Source organism: Malaclemys terrapin, chromosome 22 (genome assembly GCF_027887155.1).
Source record: "Malaclemys terrapin pileata isolate rMalTer1 chromosome 22, rMalTer1.hap1, whole genome shotgun sequence".
Classification (NCBI taxonomy): Eukaryota; Metazoa; Chordata; order Testudines; family Emydidae; genus Malaclemys; species Malaclemys terrapin.
In genome coordinates, this window is record NC_071526.1 from 5,457,467 (window position 1) to 5,478,443 (window position 20,977).

The window sequence follows — 20,977 nt, forward strand, 5'->3', positions numbered from 1 at the left end:
TAATCTAGGAAAGGAAATCCTCCTCAGCTTGTGCTAAAAGGAGCCTTTCAGAGTCTGACTTCATAGTACGTACAGTCCTAGCAAAGCATTTGAAATGTATCTTTATTTCGCTATTGATAGAGATAGATAACCTGTTTTAAAGAGTAGTGCAGATACTCAGGGTTTTTAATATCTAATAATGACTGAAGTGGTAAGTGTTTCAGAACTGTGGGATACACTCTCTTATGCTTACACGTGGAAAGGTGTGTGCATGCTTATCTTGTTCTTACAAATTCAGAAGCATGACTTCATACATAGCTGTATTGGTTTGTGGCAAGACAGTGTGAAAAAGGAAGGCTTTGACTGCCTGAGGAGGTAGTGGGCTGGGGCGGAACTTACCGAAGTGCGTGCCTTCAGTAAAAAAGGAAATGCAATACTATTGAGTAGTGTCAGCTTCCTAGATTTATCTATGTTTATATCCCGTTCAGTGCCATTCTGATGCATGGCCTGTCATTACCCAAGAGAGAGAAATTGAGGTTTTGTCTGGGTTCCTGTGTGTAGACTAATCTTCCTGTAGGAGGGCTGGGACCCAGAGAGCTGCATGCCATCTGGCATTGCCACCAATTGGTGCACATCATCCGAGAACTTGACACTTCATATTTTGGACCTGAGGCTCCTTGAAAGTTAGTTCATGACCATTACTGGCCATGATCTCTTTTTTTTATATCCTCTGATTTGCATGTGTGATCTATTTCATGTATTTTCCACCTCCGGCATCATAGGGCTTTCGTTTCCTCCCCTCTCCGCACCACCTCTTTGGAGCATTTGTTCAATGGTAGTGGTAGGTGGGAAGGGAATCATGTACAATAATTCCTGCTGCCCCCTTAGTTTTCCCCATTGAAGTCTATAGATTGAGACTTGTGGTTATAGACATCAGTGCTGCTAATTTTCTTTGTGTTCATTAGTTTATTTAAATTTGTTCTGTGCTTGCTACTTGTGCAGTCTTTCCCCTAGTAAAGGGTTCAGTTTTGGCCAGCGCCCTTCCATCTGTTCTGTTCTCTTACTTTAAGAAATTATTCTTTTGTGGTTGCAGATCCTGTAATGGTCTCTTTGATTCAGTTGCTTCTCAGTGTAGCTTCTAGAATAGGCTTACCATGGCACCAAGACAGTGGTATTGTTTGGTGTTAGATATTGCACAGCATCATTGATTATGTATCTGAATATAACCTACCTTTTGTAACTTTAAGTGGTGCAGTAGAGGGAATTCTGCTTTTCATAGGTGAGGTAGCAGTTTTATTATAGGTTTCAGAGTAGCAGCCGTGTTAGTCTGTATCCACAAAAAGAACAGGAGTACTTGTGGCACCTTAGAGACTAACAAATTTATTAGAGCATAAGCTTTCGTGGACTTATGTTTTGCTGTCCTTTGCGCAACCTATTACTCTTGATATCCAAATCCATGTACCTTAGAATCATAGAATATCAGAGTTGGAAGGGACCTCAGGAGGTCATCTAGTCCAACCCCCTGCTCAAAGCAGGACCAATCCCCAGATCCCTAAATGGCCCCCTCAGGGATTGAACTCACAACCCTGGGTTTAGTAGGCCAGTGCTCAAACCACTGAGCTATCCCTCCCCTTCAGGTATCTTTTGTTGCAGAGAGGTTGTTTTACAATGTGTATCTGAATCAGACAAAACTTCAGGTTAAAAATACACAACTTTTGTTTAGTATGTATCTGCTTCCTCCTCCCCCCCCCCCCCCCCAAACATAGATTTAAAAGCTGCTTATGCATATTTAAGCCTGCTTCATCAAATGTATCTCTTCGTCTTGGAGTGAATATTGGCTCTGTTATCCTGTAACACCCTGAGTTAACACAAGCCTTCTGCTAAATTATATAGACTTGAGCTGCTCAGCATTTCTAATATATATAGGACGCTTTGACTAGTCTTGCTAAGATTTTGATTCATACTGTGCGGTAAGCTAAATGAGAGTGTTTGTTAATCTTCCAGCTCCTTCCATTCTGTCCAGAATTCAGTAGATAGGCTTATTTGTTGTCCTCCTTGCTATGAATGTGCTACTCTTTCTCTCTCTGAATTACACCACTCCCATTGAAACCGAGTATTTAATGTAAAGATTGTACTGTTACAGTCTAAGGCACTTAAGCAGCACTTGAAAATTCCTCATGCCATATGTAGTTGCCATAAGGCAGATGTTTGCTGTATGAACTGCTATTTAAAAAAAGCATCTGTTATGCCAGGTATATGTTTGTGAAGTTTGTCCTTTTTGCTGTCACTCCACTTTCCTGGAATTGATTTAAACTGAGTGTGGTTTTCTGTCCTGCCGCCCCTGAATGAAAAGAAAAGTTAAGCACTTTTTCAGAATAACATAAACTGTGCAGAAGCAGTGGCTTAGAACTGTTCACTCTCATCACTGTTTACAAATATTCTCCAAAGCATTAAGTACCTTAGCTGTACCCATGGAATGCACTGGGAGTTGAGGGTGCTGGGCACCTTATGGGATCAGACCCACAATATTTGCATTTGAGAGATGAAAATTCCCAGTCCCCTGCATTGGAGTGAAGATTCTACAGGTAACTATATACAATTCAGATGCAATTCTGATTCATTAAAACAGGCTCTTCTGATGAGAACGTATCTTTCCTACTAACATTTGTTAGAAATGGGCTCTCATGCATAGAAATTTGTGAATGCTTGTGTGTGTGTGGGGGGGGGGGGGCATAAAGAGCTGATGCATATAGGATCTCTCCTATTTTTCTGAGTTACTTTATGCTTCCACACGCTGTCACAATCGCTTCATCACTTTCACCTTGGGAAAGCACAAGCACTCTGATTGGAAAGTGTCTATCAGCTTGTTTTAACATGACTGATTTTTTTGTTCCACAAGGAAAATCTTTATTGTTTACACTTGCACTTTTATGCTAACATAAAACATATTTGTTCCTTTTTATTTGCAGCAGCTGTTGCCAGGTAAAAAGTTTTGGGAAACTGATGATTCAAGCAAAGATGGACCAAAAGGGATATTTCTGGGAGATCAGTGGAGAGACAGTGCTTGGGGAACATCAGGTAACTTCCTTAGCAAGCTGGCTAATTCTGAATTTCACAGCTACCAAATATGTCAAAAACCTGGTTGTTTCTGATTATAGCTATTCATACCAGTCCTGTGTAAAACTGGAGTTAACAAAAAGCCGAAAAAATCACCAAAGGATCAGTAGAAATAGAAAGGTTTTAAATAATTCTGATTGTAAGAAAAATCCACATTCTGTTTCAGTTTTCACCAAACGGTGGGTCCCAACTCACCAATATGTTGCAGGAATGTTTTAGATCTGTCATCAGGGCCAGATTAACCCATCAGTTCTGCACTCTGGACATTACAGCCTAGTCCATGGGATCACACAGCCACTCAGGTTTGGCCCTTCTGATGTGATGGAGGGGTGGCCGGGCCAAACCTGAATGACACTGTGACCTTGTGCGCCAGGTTGCAATGCCCGGAGCAGGGAGTTGAGCTGAGCCCTGTGGGCCAGAAGCCACCACGGTGGAGTGAGTGTGAGTTGGGCTTGCTCTCCACCTCACCTGACTCTCCTCCTCCCTCTCCTCCCACCCCGCTACAGGGTATTCCCTCTGCACTGGGTCAGGATTAGGATTACAATGCATATATGTAATGGTGGGTCTCAAACTCCCCCCTCCCCCCCAAAAAAAGACAGTACAGTTGGTGCGTTGCCTTAGCAAAAAGTTTGGCAACTCCTGTTCTAATCCGTATTGTGGGAAGCATTCTTAAACCATTGCTTACCGCTTTGGTTGTGTGCACCATGTGATAGTTTAAAAGAAAACTTTAGCAATCGTCTCTCAGATATTTAGTCTACTAAATCATACGTGTTGTGTACATGTCTAATATAGGTGGAACAGTTGCAATTATTATGGCTGCCTAACAATCAATTATAAATTCTTTATTTTAGTTTGTCTGTAACTTTTAATGAACTTTAGTGGTTTGGGCTGAAAGTTTCCATGCCACAAGCTCTAGGATAAAGTTTTCGAAAGTGCCTAAGGCCAGGTCTACACTACAGGGTTAGGTCGATATAAGGCAGCTTATGTCAACCTCTAATTCTGTAAGCGTCAACACTACAGCATTGCTCCCACCGATGTAAGTCCCCCCCACTACACCACACCACACCGACCTAATAACTCCACCTGCAGGAGAGGCGTAGCGCTCTAGGTTGATGTAGTTAGACTGATGCAGTGTCTGTATATAGACACTGTTACTTACATCGCCTGTCAGCTCTGCGCCCTTCCAGCTGGGAGCTCTGCACTGAGCTGAGAGCCTGGGCACTCAGCCCCCAACACTGCCCCTCTTAAGTTGGTGCAAGCGCTCCTGGTGAGGACATGCACCACTGGCAGAAGGAGGGCTGTGTGGACATGAAAAAACGCAGTAATTACTGCGGTGGCCGTAAGTCAACCTAACATAGGTCGACTTAATTGTAGACAAGGTCACTTTTGAAAATAAGGATGTAGGCTGCAATATCCTATCGACTTTTAATGAAACTTAGGCTCTGAAGTAATTTAAGCATTTGTGCAGATGTTACCCCTAGTCTTGCCTCTTTCATTGGCTAGTGTTAATCTTCCTGTCTACGCCTCAGTCATTCTGTATTCATACCCCTACCTAGGAGGCAGGCAAGTAGTAGTTGTCCTTTTCCCTCTCCCTTGTAGAGATGAGATAACTGAGGATCTGAGAGGTTGCGCATAGTCATTTCTGGCAGAGCTGGGTCTAGAACCTGGGAGGGAATTAATCAGTTGGGGGGCGGGGAGTATGACATGTAATTAGGCTGTATCAATTCATGCACACAAAGAGGCAAAATTAAGACTGTATGGACCAATTTAGTTCTGGCATTTCTAACTTGAGTGCTGGACTTTGCAGCCTTAACCATCTTTCATTTGAATATCTTTTTTATGGATATATGAAAAAGATATTGGGAAAAGAGTTTTTAGAAATGTTACCTTTTCAGCCTCTGTCAGTGTTTGGGGCTGTCAAGTAGTGCAAGGCACTAAGCACCCCTAAATCCTTTAGAAGCCAATGGTGGTTGAAGGTCCTGAGTACTTTCAGGATCAGGTCCTTGAGGAGTAGATGTTTTTCTGTGATATTTCCTAGCCATGGCCTCATTTAATGCAGTTTAAGACAGTTTGCCCTCTGCATGAGAATTTAGAAAATGTAAGGCTTTCTGTGTCTTCGTCAAAGATGTTTTCAGTAGTCGCTGAGAAGAAAGCCAGTCTCTTCCACCCTTGTGGACATCACCTAACTCTCAAAACGGCAGCTGCTTTGTTTGTAAATTATCTTTATAATTAAGACACTCTACAAAGCTTTTCTAGTTACTTACTCATCTTTGTAATTGGATTGGAAGCCCCTTTGGGCGGGGTGTGTTTCTGTTCTGTGTTTGTACAGTGCCTATCACAATGGGGCCATGGTCTGTGACTAGGGCCGCTACATGGTAAGGTAATACTACTACTAATGAATCTTAAATGTACGTGTGTGGGTTTGTTGTAGATCATTCTGTTTCCCAACCAATAATGGTTCAGAGAAGACCTGGTCAAGGCTTTCATGTGAATAGTGATGTCAACTCGGTGCTGTCGCCACGGTCAGAAAGCGGAGGACTTGGAGTTAGCATGGTAGAATATGTGTTGAGCTCATCTCCTGGGGATTCCTGTCTCAGAAAAGGAGGATTTGTAAGTGTGCCTGATTCTGAAATTTGGGTTTCCGTGATTTTTCCCCCCCTCCATTTGTTGCTGTTTTTTACTTCCTTCCTAAAGACTGATATTCTACCTCTTGTGGGTGTTATGGTTGTATCTACCACCATGTCAAAAAGGGTAAGCCACCAGCTTAGTTGTTGTTCATGCTTAAGTGATGGGATGAAGGAGAAGGAAATACAGGTGGAGTGAGGTGGCCAGCAGTCTCTGATCCTGTTGGTGAACACACCTGCCATCTTGAGACACTAGACTCCTGGCTGGAAATATGATGTGCAAAAATTCTTGGCTAAATGCTGGTGTTCTTGAATACTCTTTAAAGCATGCTTTGCTATGAGTTTGTTCTCAGTTTTCAAAAGTGTTGCAAAAATCACTGCACATTAACAAATGGCACATTACATAGTGGGAATTTACTCAAGGACTGTTCTCTTTTCTGTGACCAGTGTGCTGCTCCTCACTATGTGCTTCTGGCAAAGAAGGTAGCAGAGCTCATACTACCTGTTAACTAGCCTCCCTCTCGCTCGTATGGAGGGAGACGGGTATAATCAAGTCCCATCGCACTGCAGTAGGAAGAAATATTACAACCTCAAACTGCCAAGAGGGGATAGCTCTAAAACTCCCAGACATCTACTAGCTGGGTTGATATAGGAGGGGTATGGTGGAGCATAGATGCCTCATCTATCATATCGGGTGTTGTACTCACTCCTTCTACTAGTTGTTCTGAGTTTCCCATCAGAACATAACTTCTGCACCCTTCTGGAGAACCTCATTCCTTAGAATCATAGGACTGGAAGGGACCTTCAGAGGTCTTCTAGTCCAGTCCTCTGCACTCACAACAGGACTAAGTATTATCTAGACCATGGCTGGCAGGTGTTCGGAGGTTTTTGAAAGCAGCTTAGACAATGATGGAGATTTCACATCCTCTCTAGGCAGTTTATTCCAGTGCTTAACCATCCTGACAGGAAGATTTTCCTCCTGTCCAACCTAAACTTCCCTTGCTGCAAATAAAGCCTGTTGTTTCTTGTCCTATCCTCCGTGGTTAACTAGAACAATTTTTCTCCCTCCTTCTTGTAACAACCTTTTATGTACTTGAAAACTGTTACATGTCCCCCCTCACTCCTTCCCTTCTCCAGACTAAACAAACCCATTTTTTTCAAACTACCCTCATAGGTCATTTTTGTTGCTCTTTTCTGGACTTTCTCCAATTTGTCCCCATCTTTCCTGAAATATGGTGCCCAGAATGGGACACAAGACTCCAGTTGAGTCTGTATCAGCGTCGAGTGGAGCGGAAGAATTACTTCTACTGTCTTGCTTACAACACTCCTGCTAATACATCCCAGAATGATGTTTGCTTTTTTTGCACCAGTGTTGCACTGTTGACTCTCATTTAGCTTGTGATCCATTTTGATCCCCAGATCCCTTTCTGCAGTACTCCTTCCTAGACAGTTTTTTCCTATTTTGTATGTGTGCAACTGATTGTTCCTTCCTAAGCGGAGTACTTTATATTTCTTTATTGAAATTTATCCTATTTACTTCAGATCATTTCTCCAGTTTGTCCAGATAATTTTGAATTTTAATTCCTATCCTCCAAAGCACTTGCAACCCCCCCCCTCCCCCCCCCCCCGCCCCGGCTTGGTATCATCCACAAACTTTATAAGTTTTTTCTTTGTCAGTACCTAATTAGTAGGTGCCTGGTAAATTTGTTGAGCCCTGGCAGTGAATAAGAAAGAAGTAGGGCTTGGATGCTGATAAGTGTTGAGAAATCTGAAAAATTTAAAGGAAGCAGGGAAACTGTTAACTAATCTAATGTTGGAGAATAGTCTAAGTGGTGTTTTATGATGAAAACGGGTTTTTTTTATACATGTCCTTATAATTCCAAATTCATAACTGCTACACCATAGTAAATTACATTCTGTCTTTAAAGGAAAACTGCCCCAATATGATTAAAAGATAAGGTGGCCAAGGTAATAAGAACGTAAGTGTGGCCACACTGGGTCAGACCAAAGGTTCATCTAGCCCAGTATCCTGTCTTCCGACAGTGGCCAAAGCCAGGTGCCCCAGAGGGAGTGAACCTAACAGATAAAGATCAAGTGATTCATCCCGTTGCACATTCCCAGCTTCTGGCAAACAGAGGCTAGAGACACCATCCCTACACATCCTGGTTAATAGCCATTGATGGATCTATCCTCCATGAACTTATCTAGTTCTTTTTTTAACCCTGTTTATAGTCTTGGCCTTCATAACATCCTCTGGCAAAGAGTTCCACAGACCGACTGTGCGTTGTGTGAAAAAATACTTCCTTTTGTTTGTTTTAAACCTGCTGCTTATTAATTTCATTTGCTAACCCCTTGTTCTTGTGTTATGAGAAGGAGTAAATAACTCTTCCTTATCTGCTTTCTCCACACTAGTCAGGATTTTACGGACCTCAGTCATATCACCCCTTAGTCGTCTCTTTTCCAAGCTGAAAAGTCCCAGTCTTATTAATCTCTCCTCATATGGCAGCCGTTCTGTACCCCTCATCATTTTTGTTGCCCTTTTCTGAACCTTTTCCAATTCCAAGGTATCTTTTTTGAGATGCGGCGACCAGATCTGCGCGCAGTATTCAAGATGTCGGTGTACCATGGATTTATATAGAGGCAATATGATTTTTTCTGTCTTATTATCTATCCCTTTCTTAAGGATTCCTAACGTTCTGGTCACTTTTTTGACTACCACTGCACAGTGAGTGGATGTTTTCAGAGAACTATCCACAGTGACTCCAAGATCTCTTTCTTGAGTGGTAACAGCTACTTTAGACCCTCATCATTTTACATGTATAGTTGGGATTATGTTTTCCAATGTGCATTATTTTGCATTTATCAACACTGAATTTCATTTGCCATTTTGTTACCTCTTCACCCAGTTTTGGGAGATCCCTTTATAGCTCTTTGCATTCTGCCTGGGACTTAACTATTTTGAGTTATTTATATCATCTGCAAATTTTGCCACCTCACTGTTTACACCTTTTTCTGCAATTTCACATTTGAGTTCCTTCAGAACTCTTGGTGAATACCATCTGGTCCTGGTGACTTATTACTGTTTAGTTTATCAATTTGTTTCAAATGTTCTCTAATGACACCTCAATCTGAGAAAGTTCCTCAGATTTGTCACCTAAAAAGAAGGGCTCAGGTTTGGGAATCTCCCTCACATCCTCAGCCGTGAAGACAGATGCAAATGTCCTTTACTGGACCAACTTCTGTTAGTGAACACTTGTCTCTCTCACCAACAGAAGTTGGTTCAATAAAGGATATTACCCACCCACCTTCTCTCTAATATCCCAGCACTGACCCTGCTACAACAACACTGCATATGCCAATAAGCTCAATGCACTATTATTAATGTGTAGAATAACGATCTGTTGTTGCCATATTTAAACTGTGAAATGAAGTTGAGAATGAGGTTCAGCCCTGAAACCGATAGGCTTGTTTGACGGTCCTGTTTGGGTGAGTAAAGGTTAGAGGATTGGGCCCAATTTATATCCATAACTGAACTGGCATTTTACTGGTTTACTGGTGATGCTAATTAGTAAAAATGCTGTTTTACTAAATGGTGGCATCAGAAGAACTTTACTTTCTAAACACAAAATGTCTAGTTCAAATATGAAACAAAGTTCTCCCAATAGATAATCTGTAGTAAGACAGAATGGAAACTTATTATAGTTTTCATAGGGTTCAGGCACTACTTGTGTCACGCATGAACTACTTTTCCCTCATTTGTAGTAGTAGACTGTCAATGAATGCAGCTTTCTTTAGTGGAAAATATTTTCTCTGTGTGCTGCTTGAAGACATAGCTCCCTTCCTCACACACAAATATGTGAAACTGAAGTATGGCCCATTGCAAACACACAAGCGTGAGACAGATTTCAGAGTGGTAGCCGTGTTAGTTTGTATCAGCAAAAACAATGAGGAATCCTTGTGGCACATTAGAGACTAACGTTTATTTGGGTATAAGCTTTTGTGGACTAAAACCCGCTTGCATCTGATGAAGTGGGTTTTAGCCCACAAAAGCTTATGCCCAAATAAATTTATAAGCATCAGAATAATTTTACTTATGTCAATAGTCCCATTGGGCAAAATTTTCAAAAGCATGCGTCCCATTTTTCAAAAGTGACTTTAGGTTCTTAAAAGCCTAAGTCTTATTGAAAGTCAGTGTGACTTAAACTGCTAAATGCCTAAAGTCACTTCTGAAAATAGAATGTGAAGGCTCTTGAAAATGTTACCCATTAAAGTAAATGTTTAAAGTGTTAACAAAATAGGGCACTGACTTACTACATAGAGGAAACTGTTAAATTGATTGTATATAATCTTATAAAATACACAAAGTAGACTTGGAAAGAAAAAAATACTCATTCCCTAACTGCTTGCAGTTATGATAATGTTAAATGTTACCTATTATTGTTACAAGTAAAAATGACTTTTTAAGATGACATGTCCCTTTAACTTTGTAATTTATTAAGGTAAAAATCCCCGGGGAGAAAAGTAAACTTGATCGCAAAATGAATACATTAAAATGTTATATTTTTTCCAGGGTCCAAGGGATGCAGAGAATGATGAAAATGATAAAGGTGATAAGAAAAATAAGGGCACATTTGATGGAGATAAACTAGGAGATCTAAAGGAGGAGGGAGATGTGATGGATAAGACCAATGGTTTGCCTGTACAAAATGGGATTGATGCAGATGTCAAAGATTTCAGGTATAAGCTTTGTTACCTGTGAATTAGTTTGTGTTGCATTTAATTTTGTTGGAAATCCTGCAAGAGCACTGTCTTTTGTTCTGCCTGTACAGCACCTAGCACAATGGAGTCCTGATCCAATAATAAGTCCTGTGGTGGCAATATCAAAAAGACTTGAGAGAGATGACAGGGCATCTTTTCATGTGCAGAGGGAATCATCACAGAAGTTAGAGATGGAGAACACCTATTAGTTTTAGTCTGTCCATTGACCTGTGCAGGGCTGGTTCCATACTATATATTTGTTTTTAAATATTTCATGCAACGGCATGAAAACGTCAGCTACTTCCCTGGGGGAGACTGTCCCTCAATATTGTCCTTGCTTGTGGGCTATAGTCTAACTTTTTAAATATTATATTTGTAGTTATGAAATCAGAATCTCCTGGAATCAGGGCCGTTAAACTGTGTGCTTGCTGCTGGATTGTTGCTGTATAATCACCTACTTACTATGCCATGTTCTCTGTCAAAAACAATGGAAACTGCTATAGAATAAAATAAAAAATTAGATGCTGTGAGAAATGCATCCATTTTAACAATTGATCGTATACCATTGGCCTTAAGAGTACTCTGAACCGTTCCACGTTTCAATCCAGTCCTTGCATAATGCAATTTGAATATTATGAGAGGAGCTTTAGGAACGTTTTAAGGGGTGATTTGTAGAACAGCAACATTAACTTGTTGGCTCTGTTAGCTAGCAGCTCTGCAAAGAGGAGACACCTTTTGAAAAAATTCTAATTCTATCAGTTTATAGAACTGTTGTCATGACTGGCTTCTCCTGACCTAGAAACCAACCATAGGAAGAGAAATACTGACAGTTGACTTCCGAAGGGAGAACAACTGAAATTGTTTACGTTGGCACCAAAATAACCCCCCCCCCCCTTTTTTTTTTTTTTTAAATGAAGTGTTCAGGAAGGAGGGTTCATTGACGTAAGTCAGGTGGTGGATTAGGGATCTCCTTTTCTTGGATTCCTTATAACTACAAATGCAAGTCACAAAGTGAGCAAAATGAGGAGAAGCTTATTTGTAGGTGTCACGGAGTTCCCGGGCGATGCTCTGGAACTGCTCCCTTCGAAGCCAGGCAGGACTCTGGTGAAGTCTCCTCTCTGTGAGCAGACTGTCTTCAGGGCAAGCAGCTCATACGACTTCGACCTTCCTGGGTCTGACCTTGGAGCATTCAGCACCCTCTGCCCCTCTGTGCGCGTCCCACAGCATGTCCGTCCAGGCGGGGTCCTGGGGAAGCCAGAGGGTCCTGCACCCCCACTTCACAGTCAGACATGACTCTTAGCCAGCCAGTAAAACAGAGGTTTATTAGATGACAGGAACACGGTCTAAAACAGAGCTTGTTGGTACAGAGAACAGGACCCCTCAGCCGGGTCCATTTTGAGGGGCAGGTAGCCAGACAACCAAGTCTGCCCTCACTCCACGTCCCCAGCCACCTCCAAACTGACTCACCCTCCAGCCCCTCCTCCTCTGCTTTGTCCCTTTCCGGGCCAGGAGGTCACCTGATTCCTTTGTTCTCCAACACCTTTAGCTATCACCTTGCAAGGGGGAAGGGCCCAGGCCATTAGTTGCCAGGAGACAGTGTGTCAGCCATTTATGCACACTGGCCCTTTGCTCGGCATAATCACACACCCTTATCCCACCACCTAGAGACTTAAGAAATGCATAGGGGAAACTGAGGCACCCCTACAGTATTCAGAGGAAACATTAAGAACGTCCCACTTCGTCATAGTAGGTCAAACATTTATGAATTATAAATTGAATATCAGCATCAGCATCTTAAAACAGGAGTGGAATTGCATACACATTTCACAGAAAATTGCTTTTTATAAATGGGGCAGGAGAACACTTCAGATTATATCAGTGGGCCTTTCATGAACCCACTTCTCTACAGGTGTTAGCAAATCTGTCCACTGATTGGATCTGCCAGGAGACTATTCTAATAGTGTGGGGAATCTCCAATTCCTGTGTTAGCTCTCTGTCTTTGAGTGGTGATGTGTCATCACAGGAGAGCAGTCTTGTCCAAAAGATTTTCAACCAGTCTCAGCTCCTTTTGCTTTTTTTGCTACCCAGTGAATTATTACAAACCTTTTCCAAATCTGATTTGATCAGCATCCAGCTAGAGTAGTTACAGTTTGAGAGGCTCTGTAGAGCCTATCTCCAGTTCTCCTGGTCAGTATTTCAGTTCTGTGGTGTACAGCACCTATTTATAAAATAGCCTTGTGGTGTTAATAGCTCAGATGATCTAAAAACTGATAATTGAGTGGGCCAGGGTCTGTGTTATGCTTAGATGGCATAGCACATGAGGATTTATACCTCCAGGATTCTAGTTTGGTCTGGGGTTTGGCATGACTCTCAATCTGCTCTATTTTATGCACCCTGCAGCGTCTCTCTCTAGAGCTGTTTGGCAGCCCAGAATAGTCAAATTTCACAGTGCTCCTGCACAACCCTCAAAGAGCATGACAGGGCCATTTGGCCAGGCCTGCACTTGATGGTGTTCTGGTGGGCTGCTTATGTTGCTTTGGCACTCTAAAGGAACCACATTGGAGTCCAGAATCAAAGCCAACATTTGCTTTTGTTTTTCTCTCTATATGCAGTTGTCTTTTTGCATTACGCTGAAAATAGAATGGCCAGTTTCACTTCTTTGCAGAATTGTAATGCTTGTGTTTGAGATCCTAATCTGAAGGAAGATGTTTTTATTATTGTGGAGGGTGAGAGAAAAGGGCTTCCTGTAGAAATGATAGGAAATGGTAGACAAATGCCTGTAATATTATACAGGCTTTGAACAACCATTTTCTCTTTTTCACTTCCCCATTTCTAAATCTTGATTAAACTTGATTAAACTCAGTGTCAGGGTTAATTAAATTTACATTCTAAATTCCCATAATGTGGCAAATTAGTTGCTTGGTAAAGAGGTCTCAGGTTTTGTTTTCCAAATGTGGCCTATTTCAAGTGTCCTGGAGTTTAAATGTGGGGATGGTTTTTAAAATTTTTCTGTTACTGACAATTGTTTATAGGCTATATTTTGATGGCTGTGCAGTAAGTGCAATTAGCTAACAAATATCATTCATTAAATTATATGATTAACATGTACTAAGATACTTGAGTATCAATGGTTCTATATAAAATTATTTAAATACAACCATGCTAATTTCAGTTCTGTTTGAATTGAAATGCATGCTGTTTGCCAAATGCAAAAATGACAGCATTGTTAGAAGGATGGGTAAGCATCTAGGAAAGCATCCGAAACATTGGAGAATGTTTTTTATTTTTTTTAATGGCTTAATTCATTGCAGTCAGATGTCTTCATCTGTACAGACCTTTAGATAAAATAAATATTAATATGACCTCATTGCTTTCACTATCTGTAGGAGAGAAACCGTTTCAGAAGAAATATGTTGGTAGCATACTTGGATTGTATGCTTAACTTGACCACATCTAGCTGTTTCTTTCTAGAGCATTTGAGTTGAACAGTATCTGCCAGTAATTCCGGTTGGCACCAGGGTTGGCTGTTAGTGATGCTAAACGATATGACATTAACATTGCCAATAAGATGTTGCCAGTTTATCTTTTTGAGCAGATACATTTTAGTGACATTTAACTTTTTCTTTTTGTGTAGCCGTACACCTGGGAACTGCCAGAACTCTGCTAACGAAGTGGATCTCCTGGGTCCAAACCAGAACGGATCCGAGGGTTTAGCCCAGCTGACTAGCACTAATGGTGCCAAGCCTGTGGAGGATTTCTCCAACATGGAATCCCAGAGTGTTCCCCTGGACCCCATGGAACATGTTGGCATGGAGCCTCTTCAGTTTGATTACTCGGGCACTCAAGTACCTGTGGACTCAGGAGCTGCAACTGTGGGACTCTTTGACTACAATTCTCAACAACAGGTAAACTATTCACACAGATACTGTACCTCTTTCCTTCCCCAACCCTTCCAGTAATGGCATCTAACTCACTGGTTTGAGTTGCCCCAGAGGTACCATGTTACTTCGTTACTTGATTGGAGGCGCTGGCTCACTTAGCCTAACAGAAACATTGTTCAATAATGGGAGAGGTGATCTGTACAGGACTCTGCTAAAGTGAGCCAGGTGCAGGAGACTTATCTGATCAGTGGCAAACAGAAAATGGCAAAATAACATGCCTAAGTAGCATTAAGCACATTTAATATCAGTAGTTCTAAAGCTGCATTGAGTTAAAATAGAAACCTACATGTTTGTTTTATTAGAGAAGGAAACAAGCTGCTGCTAAATTATTGTGGCTTCATACAACTGACATTTGAAAAAGCTGCTTTCAAATAACAGACCAACAAAGGCAAAGAAACTGACTGAAGTCTTTGGGTACATTTGTGCCTAGATGTAGCAACACTGGCTGGGGACCTCTGCAATACCAAATCACTCTAGGGTAATTGAAGAAAAGTGTGTCAGCATGAACTACGTTGCTTTTGCTTGATCATGGATTAAGACAAAATGAGATCAGGATTCAGTGTAATTTTTGAGGATCTCCCCCATGACTTTTTCTTCCTCAGCCCGAAAGGGTTCGTTCACCTTCCCTCCTACCCAGGCAGCCCAGTCTGGTGCTTCCTGGACAGACTAGTCCTTGATCTACATTCTGGCCCCTTTTGAACGCTAGGCCTAGATTCAAGGATCCACTCTAAAGCTGCTCTTGTTCGTGCAACAATCGTAAACTTTTGTTTCTTTTCTTTTGTTGGTATTAAAGCCCTCAAAAAAAAAAAGTTACAGCTTAAAACAAAAAAGTTGTCATGGCTGGCTGAAGAGCATGTGTTTAGTCGTCCATTCATAAAGCATGTGTTGGTATGCCTAGTAGACAGTGAAAGGTTGTACTTCTTGGTAGCCCATATGCTGTATAGTCTAGTAGCCCATAATGTGATCTTGGTATCTGAAGTTTCTTTATACAAGATGTTTTTAGGGTTCACAAGTACAAATTGGTATTAGTAAAACATATATTTAGTTTATAATTTAATAACTTGAAAATGACCAAACCAATTTTATTTTTTAAATGTTGTATTAATCTCTCCGGTAAAAGCTTTGATGCAAAGGATCACCTCAGAAAACATTTTTATAATGAAACTGACGCACTTGAAAACCAGTGTTTGTAGTGGAAATATTCACACAGTCCTAACTGTGGGCCTGGAGCTTATTAAGATTAATTGTTTTTTAAGGTATGGTTATGGTCAGAAAGGTTACTGCAGAAATTTGACATCTGCTTAATTAGTGTTATACTCTCCTTCAATGTCTTGCATATAAAATCAAGTCAAATCAAGTTTTATTTTTCTGCAATCCTGCAAGCTCTGTTATGTGAAAATCAGGTATCGGTTTCTGTTTTGCACCTAACCACTGACAATAAAATTCTGGAAGCAGAGCCTCACTGGAGAGCTTGTTCTGCATGAAGCAAATGATAGTAGTTTTCTTTTCTGTGGCTAGATTAGATCTGCATAGATGGCAGTAAGATATATATATATATATATTTTTTAATGTAAACTAAGTAGATAACACCTACTTGAAGCAGCGTTGCCAGTACAGAGAGCCTTCTTCTGAACGTATGCACTTCAATTATTTCACTGCTGAACTCTTTACCGCTCTTGCCATCACACCTTGACGCACACACTACAGTTCTATACTGCCTTTTTAAACTACTTGGATATCACCGGAACATGAGGATGCACAAGCAAGCTAGACAACAGGTTATATATATCCATTGAACATATCTGGTGCACTCAGCTACTCAGATCAAGGTAATGATATTGTGAATAACCCGATCAGAAACTCTCTGATGGGAACCAGTACTTTGATATTTCAACCTTATTTTTGTGTTTTGATAGCAGCCTCATCTGTTTACTTACACCTGTAGTAACCTTATATTATACTATTTGAAAACATCCACTATATTAATGTAGGGCTTCCATTATTGTGGCTCTTAACTCCGAATTGTAACTTTCCACTTCTTAACATATGTCAGTATAAAATGCAATACCCTTGGCTCAGAAGAACAGAGGAGGATTTACTTAATGTCTCCAGCAGCTAGTGTTTCCAGGGATCTGTTCAAAAATAGTTTCTGGTGCTATTGTTTGCCAATTTATACATTGTACTTTGGAGTAGAATATATTTCTAAGTAAAATTGGAAGCTATACCAAATGGCGCTTATGATCGTGTTGTGACTTGTAGTAAAATCTGGCTTACATTTAACTGTTTCCTGAGGGAAATATGTCTTGATCAACAGGACCTCATTTGCAGAGCACCTTTTATAGGGCATCGGAAAAGATGCCATATACTTTGAAGGGATTACAAATCAGTGCGGCTAAAAGCAATATTAAGAAGGGAAAGTCTTAACCGTGCATAATCTGATTAGAAATGTCAGATGTTTATTTTGCAAAAGAAACTGGATTACACAAATCTGAACTTTATAACATTGACATAATATAAGCTTCTGATGCCCCAGTTTTTTGCAAGTTTTTCTCCTATGACCTCTTGACAAGGTGTTATACGACACTAGCTTTATGTGTAGGTGAAACTCTGAGAGTTTTAGGATTTAAAACAGTATCTCAGACATATCAACAAACTTTGTTCAGACAGGTCTTCGTCATGAGCTGTATCCTAGTATATGAATGTGACTTATATTAGGCTAAAATGTTATGTGCTTAAATATTTTTGTAGCTGAAGTACTATTTCTTAGATTCTCACTATTTTAATTGAAAAGGTAAAAATGAATCTTTTGTGGAAGGGGAAGGATACCCAAATGAATATCCGTGTCAGAGCGCAGTAGATCAAGAGTATAAAAATGCAGTTTAATTTAGGGTCAAGACTTGGTTATAATAAGCTTTTTGTTTGGGTTTTTCTCTTTGATCTTCTGTACCAATCCAGGTGTTTGGAGGTTCCTCACTGCCAACAGATGGAGACAATGCATTGAGACTTGATTAATATCTTCTGAATATATGGGGTTTGCTGGCTCTCAGAGCTCAGTTGTTTTTGTCTCAGCAGATGGAGTATCAGCTGGCTAAGAGAGACCTTAATAAAGCAGAGAATAGAGCAGGTCTTGGACGCCTACAGGAATTTCTAGTCATACAGCAGCCTCTGCAGCAGTTCATGGGGGACCACAAATTGCAGTTAGGAAAGAAACATTCTTCCTCAAGATATCCACAATGAGTGGAGTGAAGAGCCTGTAACCTATGCAGAACAGGGCAGATTCTCTCCTCCAAAGACTGTTCGTATTGCCTTCACCAGGGACTGCTAAAGAGCCTTAATCTGCTTTCTTTAGGCGTGTCTCCTGGTTTCCCAACTGCTCCAAGGCCTCAAGCCCATCACCCCCATCCCTTCCAGAGTCTGCAATTGGACTCTCTTAGGTAGCCGTTGCCATCTCTGCCTCCCCTAGTTGGACCCCTCTTGTAGGAACATTGCTTCTAGATCTGAAGCCCAGAGTGATGTTTGCTACTGCTCCTGTCTTTCCTACTCTTGCTTCCATAAACACTCACACATAGTGACAATAGAAATATGTATCTATAGCTACCTGAAAATGTCTTCTCTCTGATTAATAAGATCCATAGAGCCAGTACCATGCATATTTCCACCTGCTTGCAGTTCAGTGGCAGGATCTGAAGACCCTGCCTTCTGAAGTTTCCTCCAATTGAGAACTTCCACAGCCAGGATAATTCAGATCTACGTTCTTAAATTACAGACTGTATTAAATGAAATTTGAGGAAAAAAACAACAATCTCTCCAGAGAATGGTAAATTCTGCATAATGACAACAAACCCCAAATCCTTATTTCCATCTCTATTCGGGATCATCAGTTTGTCTCCTGGGTGGGCTGGATCTGTGGACTTTATTATCCAACGAAAGGACATTTTCAGGTAAGCATGGATAAATTTTCCTTTTCTTTGCACTGAGGTCCACAGATCTATTAAAATGGGATTTTCATAGCAGCGTGCCTCTGGGTGAAAAGCATAATCATTCTTTAAATATGGACATCCAAAACCAGATACTTTATAAATAACCTATCTCCTCCATCTTTCCCTGTGCACTAAGGCATGTAGAAGACTTCTGCCAAAAAGAAAGGAAATGGCATAGCTAAGATTGGATGACCAGTAAGCAGAACTTGGTGAACTTAAATAGTGATAGCCATGTGGCTCCCTCTGTATCCTATCCCTACCTTCCAGCGTATCTACCGCTCCTCCCAGTTTAGTGTCATTTGCAAACTTGCTGAGAGTGCGGTCCACGCCATCCTCCAGATCATTAATGAAGATATTAAACAAAACCGACCCCAGGACCGACCCTGGGGGCACTCTGCTTGAAACCGGCTGCCAACTAGACATGGAGCCATTGATCACTACCCGTGCTAGGGTCATCAGACCTGAGAGCGTAGCCTCTTCTGTCAGAAAGAATGTCTTTTGTATTGTCCTGGGGAGCAGTGGAAAAGGTGTGAATACATATATTAGGGACCTTGCCCAGCTTTGTAAGAGATTATTCAGCTCACCTCCTTCGTCCTGACACAGAGGCTGAAGGGCTCTTAATTTGCTGTTTCCAGATGAAAAGAGCTCAGTCACCAGCCCACCAAATTGACTTATGATGAGAGAGAGATTTCTGGGTGTAGGAGCTGCTGTTCATCTCCCCCTAGGTGGGCAGTGTACAGAGAGATAGGGCACTTCTCGGCATGCAGGAGAGGAGAATCTCTCTAGTAGGGCTGATTGTGTTCTTCCCAGTTCTTATGAAAACCGCGTCAACTTCATTGACTGTTGCAAGCCGGACAGATCTGTGATCCATGGGAGGAGCCATGCTCTGAAACGTGAATGAATCGTGTTCTAGAGAGTGGGTGCTGTGTGTTCTCCCTCTGGAACCCATTCTCTGCACTGAATCAGAAACCTTCCTTGAAATAAAGTTTGGAATCTTCCTCCACAAGCTCTGCAACAGACCAGCTATGAACCTGTCTGCAGCTGTGGGGGATGGAAAATAGCTGTAAGGAAATTCAGGAGGCAGCACATTGCCCTGCTTCCAGTGACTGATGGGTCAGATTCTGTCCCCAAGCTGCAAGCAGGCTGGAGTGCTCATTGTAACTGATCTGCGGGCCTTAGCACGAAGATTATATATCGTTATAAATTACTTTATTTCAGATGAAGCAAACAGCCAACCAAAGTCACATCTCCACTTGAGAGCTGTGTGTGTGTGTGTGTGTGTGTGTGTGTGTGTGTGTGTGAGAGACTCATTGCCAAGCTAAAAGCAAGTTTGAGAACAGCATGACTGATGTGCTGTGCAAACAAGGAGAGGGCAAGGAATACATTGTTCCTTTCCTGCCACCCTTGTAAACACCCACCCAAACGCCTTCCACCAGACACTAGCTCCACCTTCCCTCACAGGGCAAGAGCTGAGAATCTGTAGAGTTAGCCAGCTGTTCTCTGAGACTTCAGCTGCATTTCAGTCCAAGCCCTGCTAGTCTGTATGTTTGTGAAAAATGTTTTTTAAGATATTTGAAGAGGAGGTCATTGACTACAATGATGGCCTTTCAAAAGGAAGCTCGTTGTAGTTAAAGCTGTAGAGAACAGACAAAAACTTTGGCCCTCTGCAGCGTACAACATATATGTGGCAGTTTCTGTCTCCGTTACACAAGGCACATTTTTAAGAAGCCAGATCATATTCCCTGGTAAAACAGCTGCAGTTCATCTGGAAAGGATGCTTCAAGTGCACTTCCTTTGGTCAAGAGAGAGGACATAGGTACCTGGACACTGCTACCCACCTCCTTTAAGCAGTAATGAAGCTACACTTATCAGGCATCCCTGGACTTCATAGGAGGAAGGCAGCTCCATTCCTTTCATGCATGGGAACACGCAACATCAGATCAATGCCTATTAGGCATCATGATCCATAGTTAGAGTTCAGTTTCAAAACTTTCAGCAGTCTTGTTCCATCTAATTGTACCAACCAAAGTAAATTAGTTTCAACCTGTATGCATCACCTTGAAGCTATTTCAGCATGAATAATTATGCCAGTAGCTGTCACTCTCTTCTATATGGATGACTTTAGGTCAAATTACAATGGACAGCGAGGACAGCCATTTCCAGATTGTGCTGGTTTCGGGAACCCGATGCCTAAATATTGAGTCGAGAGAAGTATGCAAACCTCGATGTAAATGTTAATACATCTGGGAGCCCAGCTAAGCACCAAGCAATAATGTTCTTAACTGGGAGACAGACAACACAAAGTATAACAGCAAATCTTTTCCATGTTGTCGTCAGCTGAACTGGGCTCAGTCTTCTCCAGATGTAAGAGCAGTCAGCTTGCTCTTCTCTGCTTTCCCCATGCGTTCAAAAATAGCTCAGTGGGATGCAGTTTGAGAATGTGCCTGCTGTGACATAGGTAAACTGACGAGGAGAAAGGATGTGGCCAAGGCAAACTAGCTGCCGATTGTACGAACCCAAAAAAACCACCCATCTAACATATCTGTTGTTCACCTAGCCAGAATGCAATACAGTGGAC

The 20,977-nt window shown here is 41.5% G+C and overlaps 1 protein-coding gene across 8 annotated transcripts in view; it reads left to right on the forward strand.

Annotated features, from left to right (window-relative positions):
• The window catches only part of PUM1 (pumilio RNA binding family member 1), a 121,786-nt gene that overhangs the window by 47,661 nt on the left and 53,148 nt on the right, over positions 1-20,977 (forward strand). For 6 of the 8 annotated variants that reach the window (XM_054011562.1, XM_054011564.1, XM_054011565.1 and 3 more), the window contains exons 4-7: positions 2,949-3,057; positions 5,528-5,706; positions 10,291-10,457; positions 14,113-14,383. In XM_054011562.1, the coding sequence (XP_053867537.1) occupies positions 2,949-3,057; positions 5,528-5,706; positions 10,291-10,457; positions 14,113-14,383 (726 nt within the window). The remainder of the gene's footprint in view (positions 1-2,948; positions 3,058-5,527; positions 5,707-10,290; positions 10,458-14,112; positions 14,384-20,977) is intronic. The other 2 variants (XM_054011563.1, XM_054011570.1) reach the window with 1 other exon arrangement.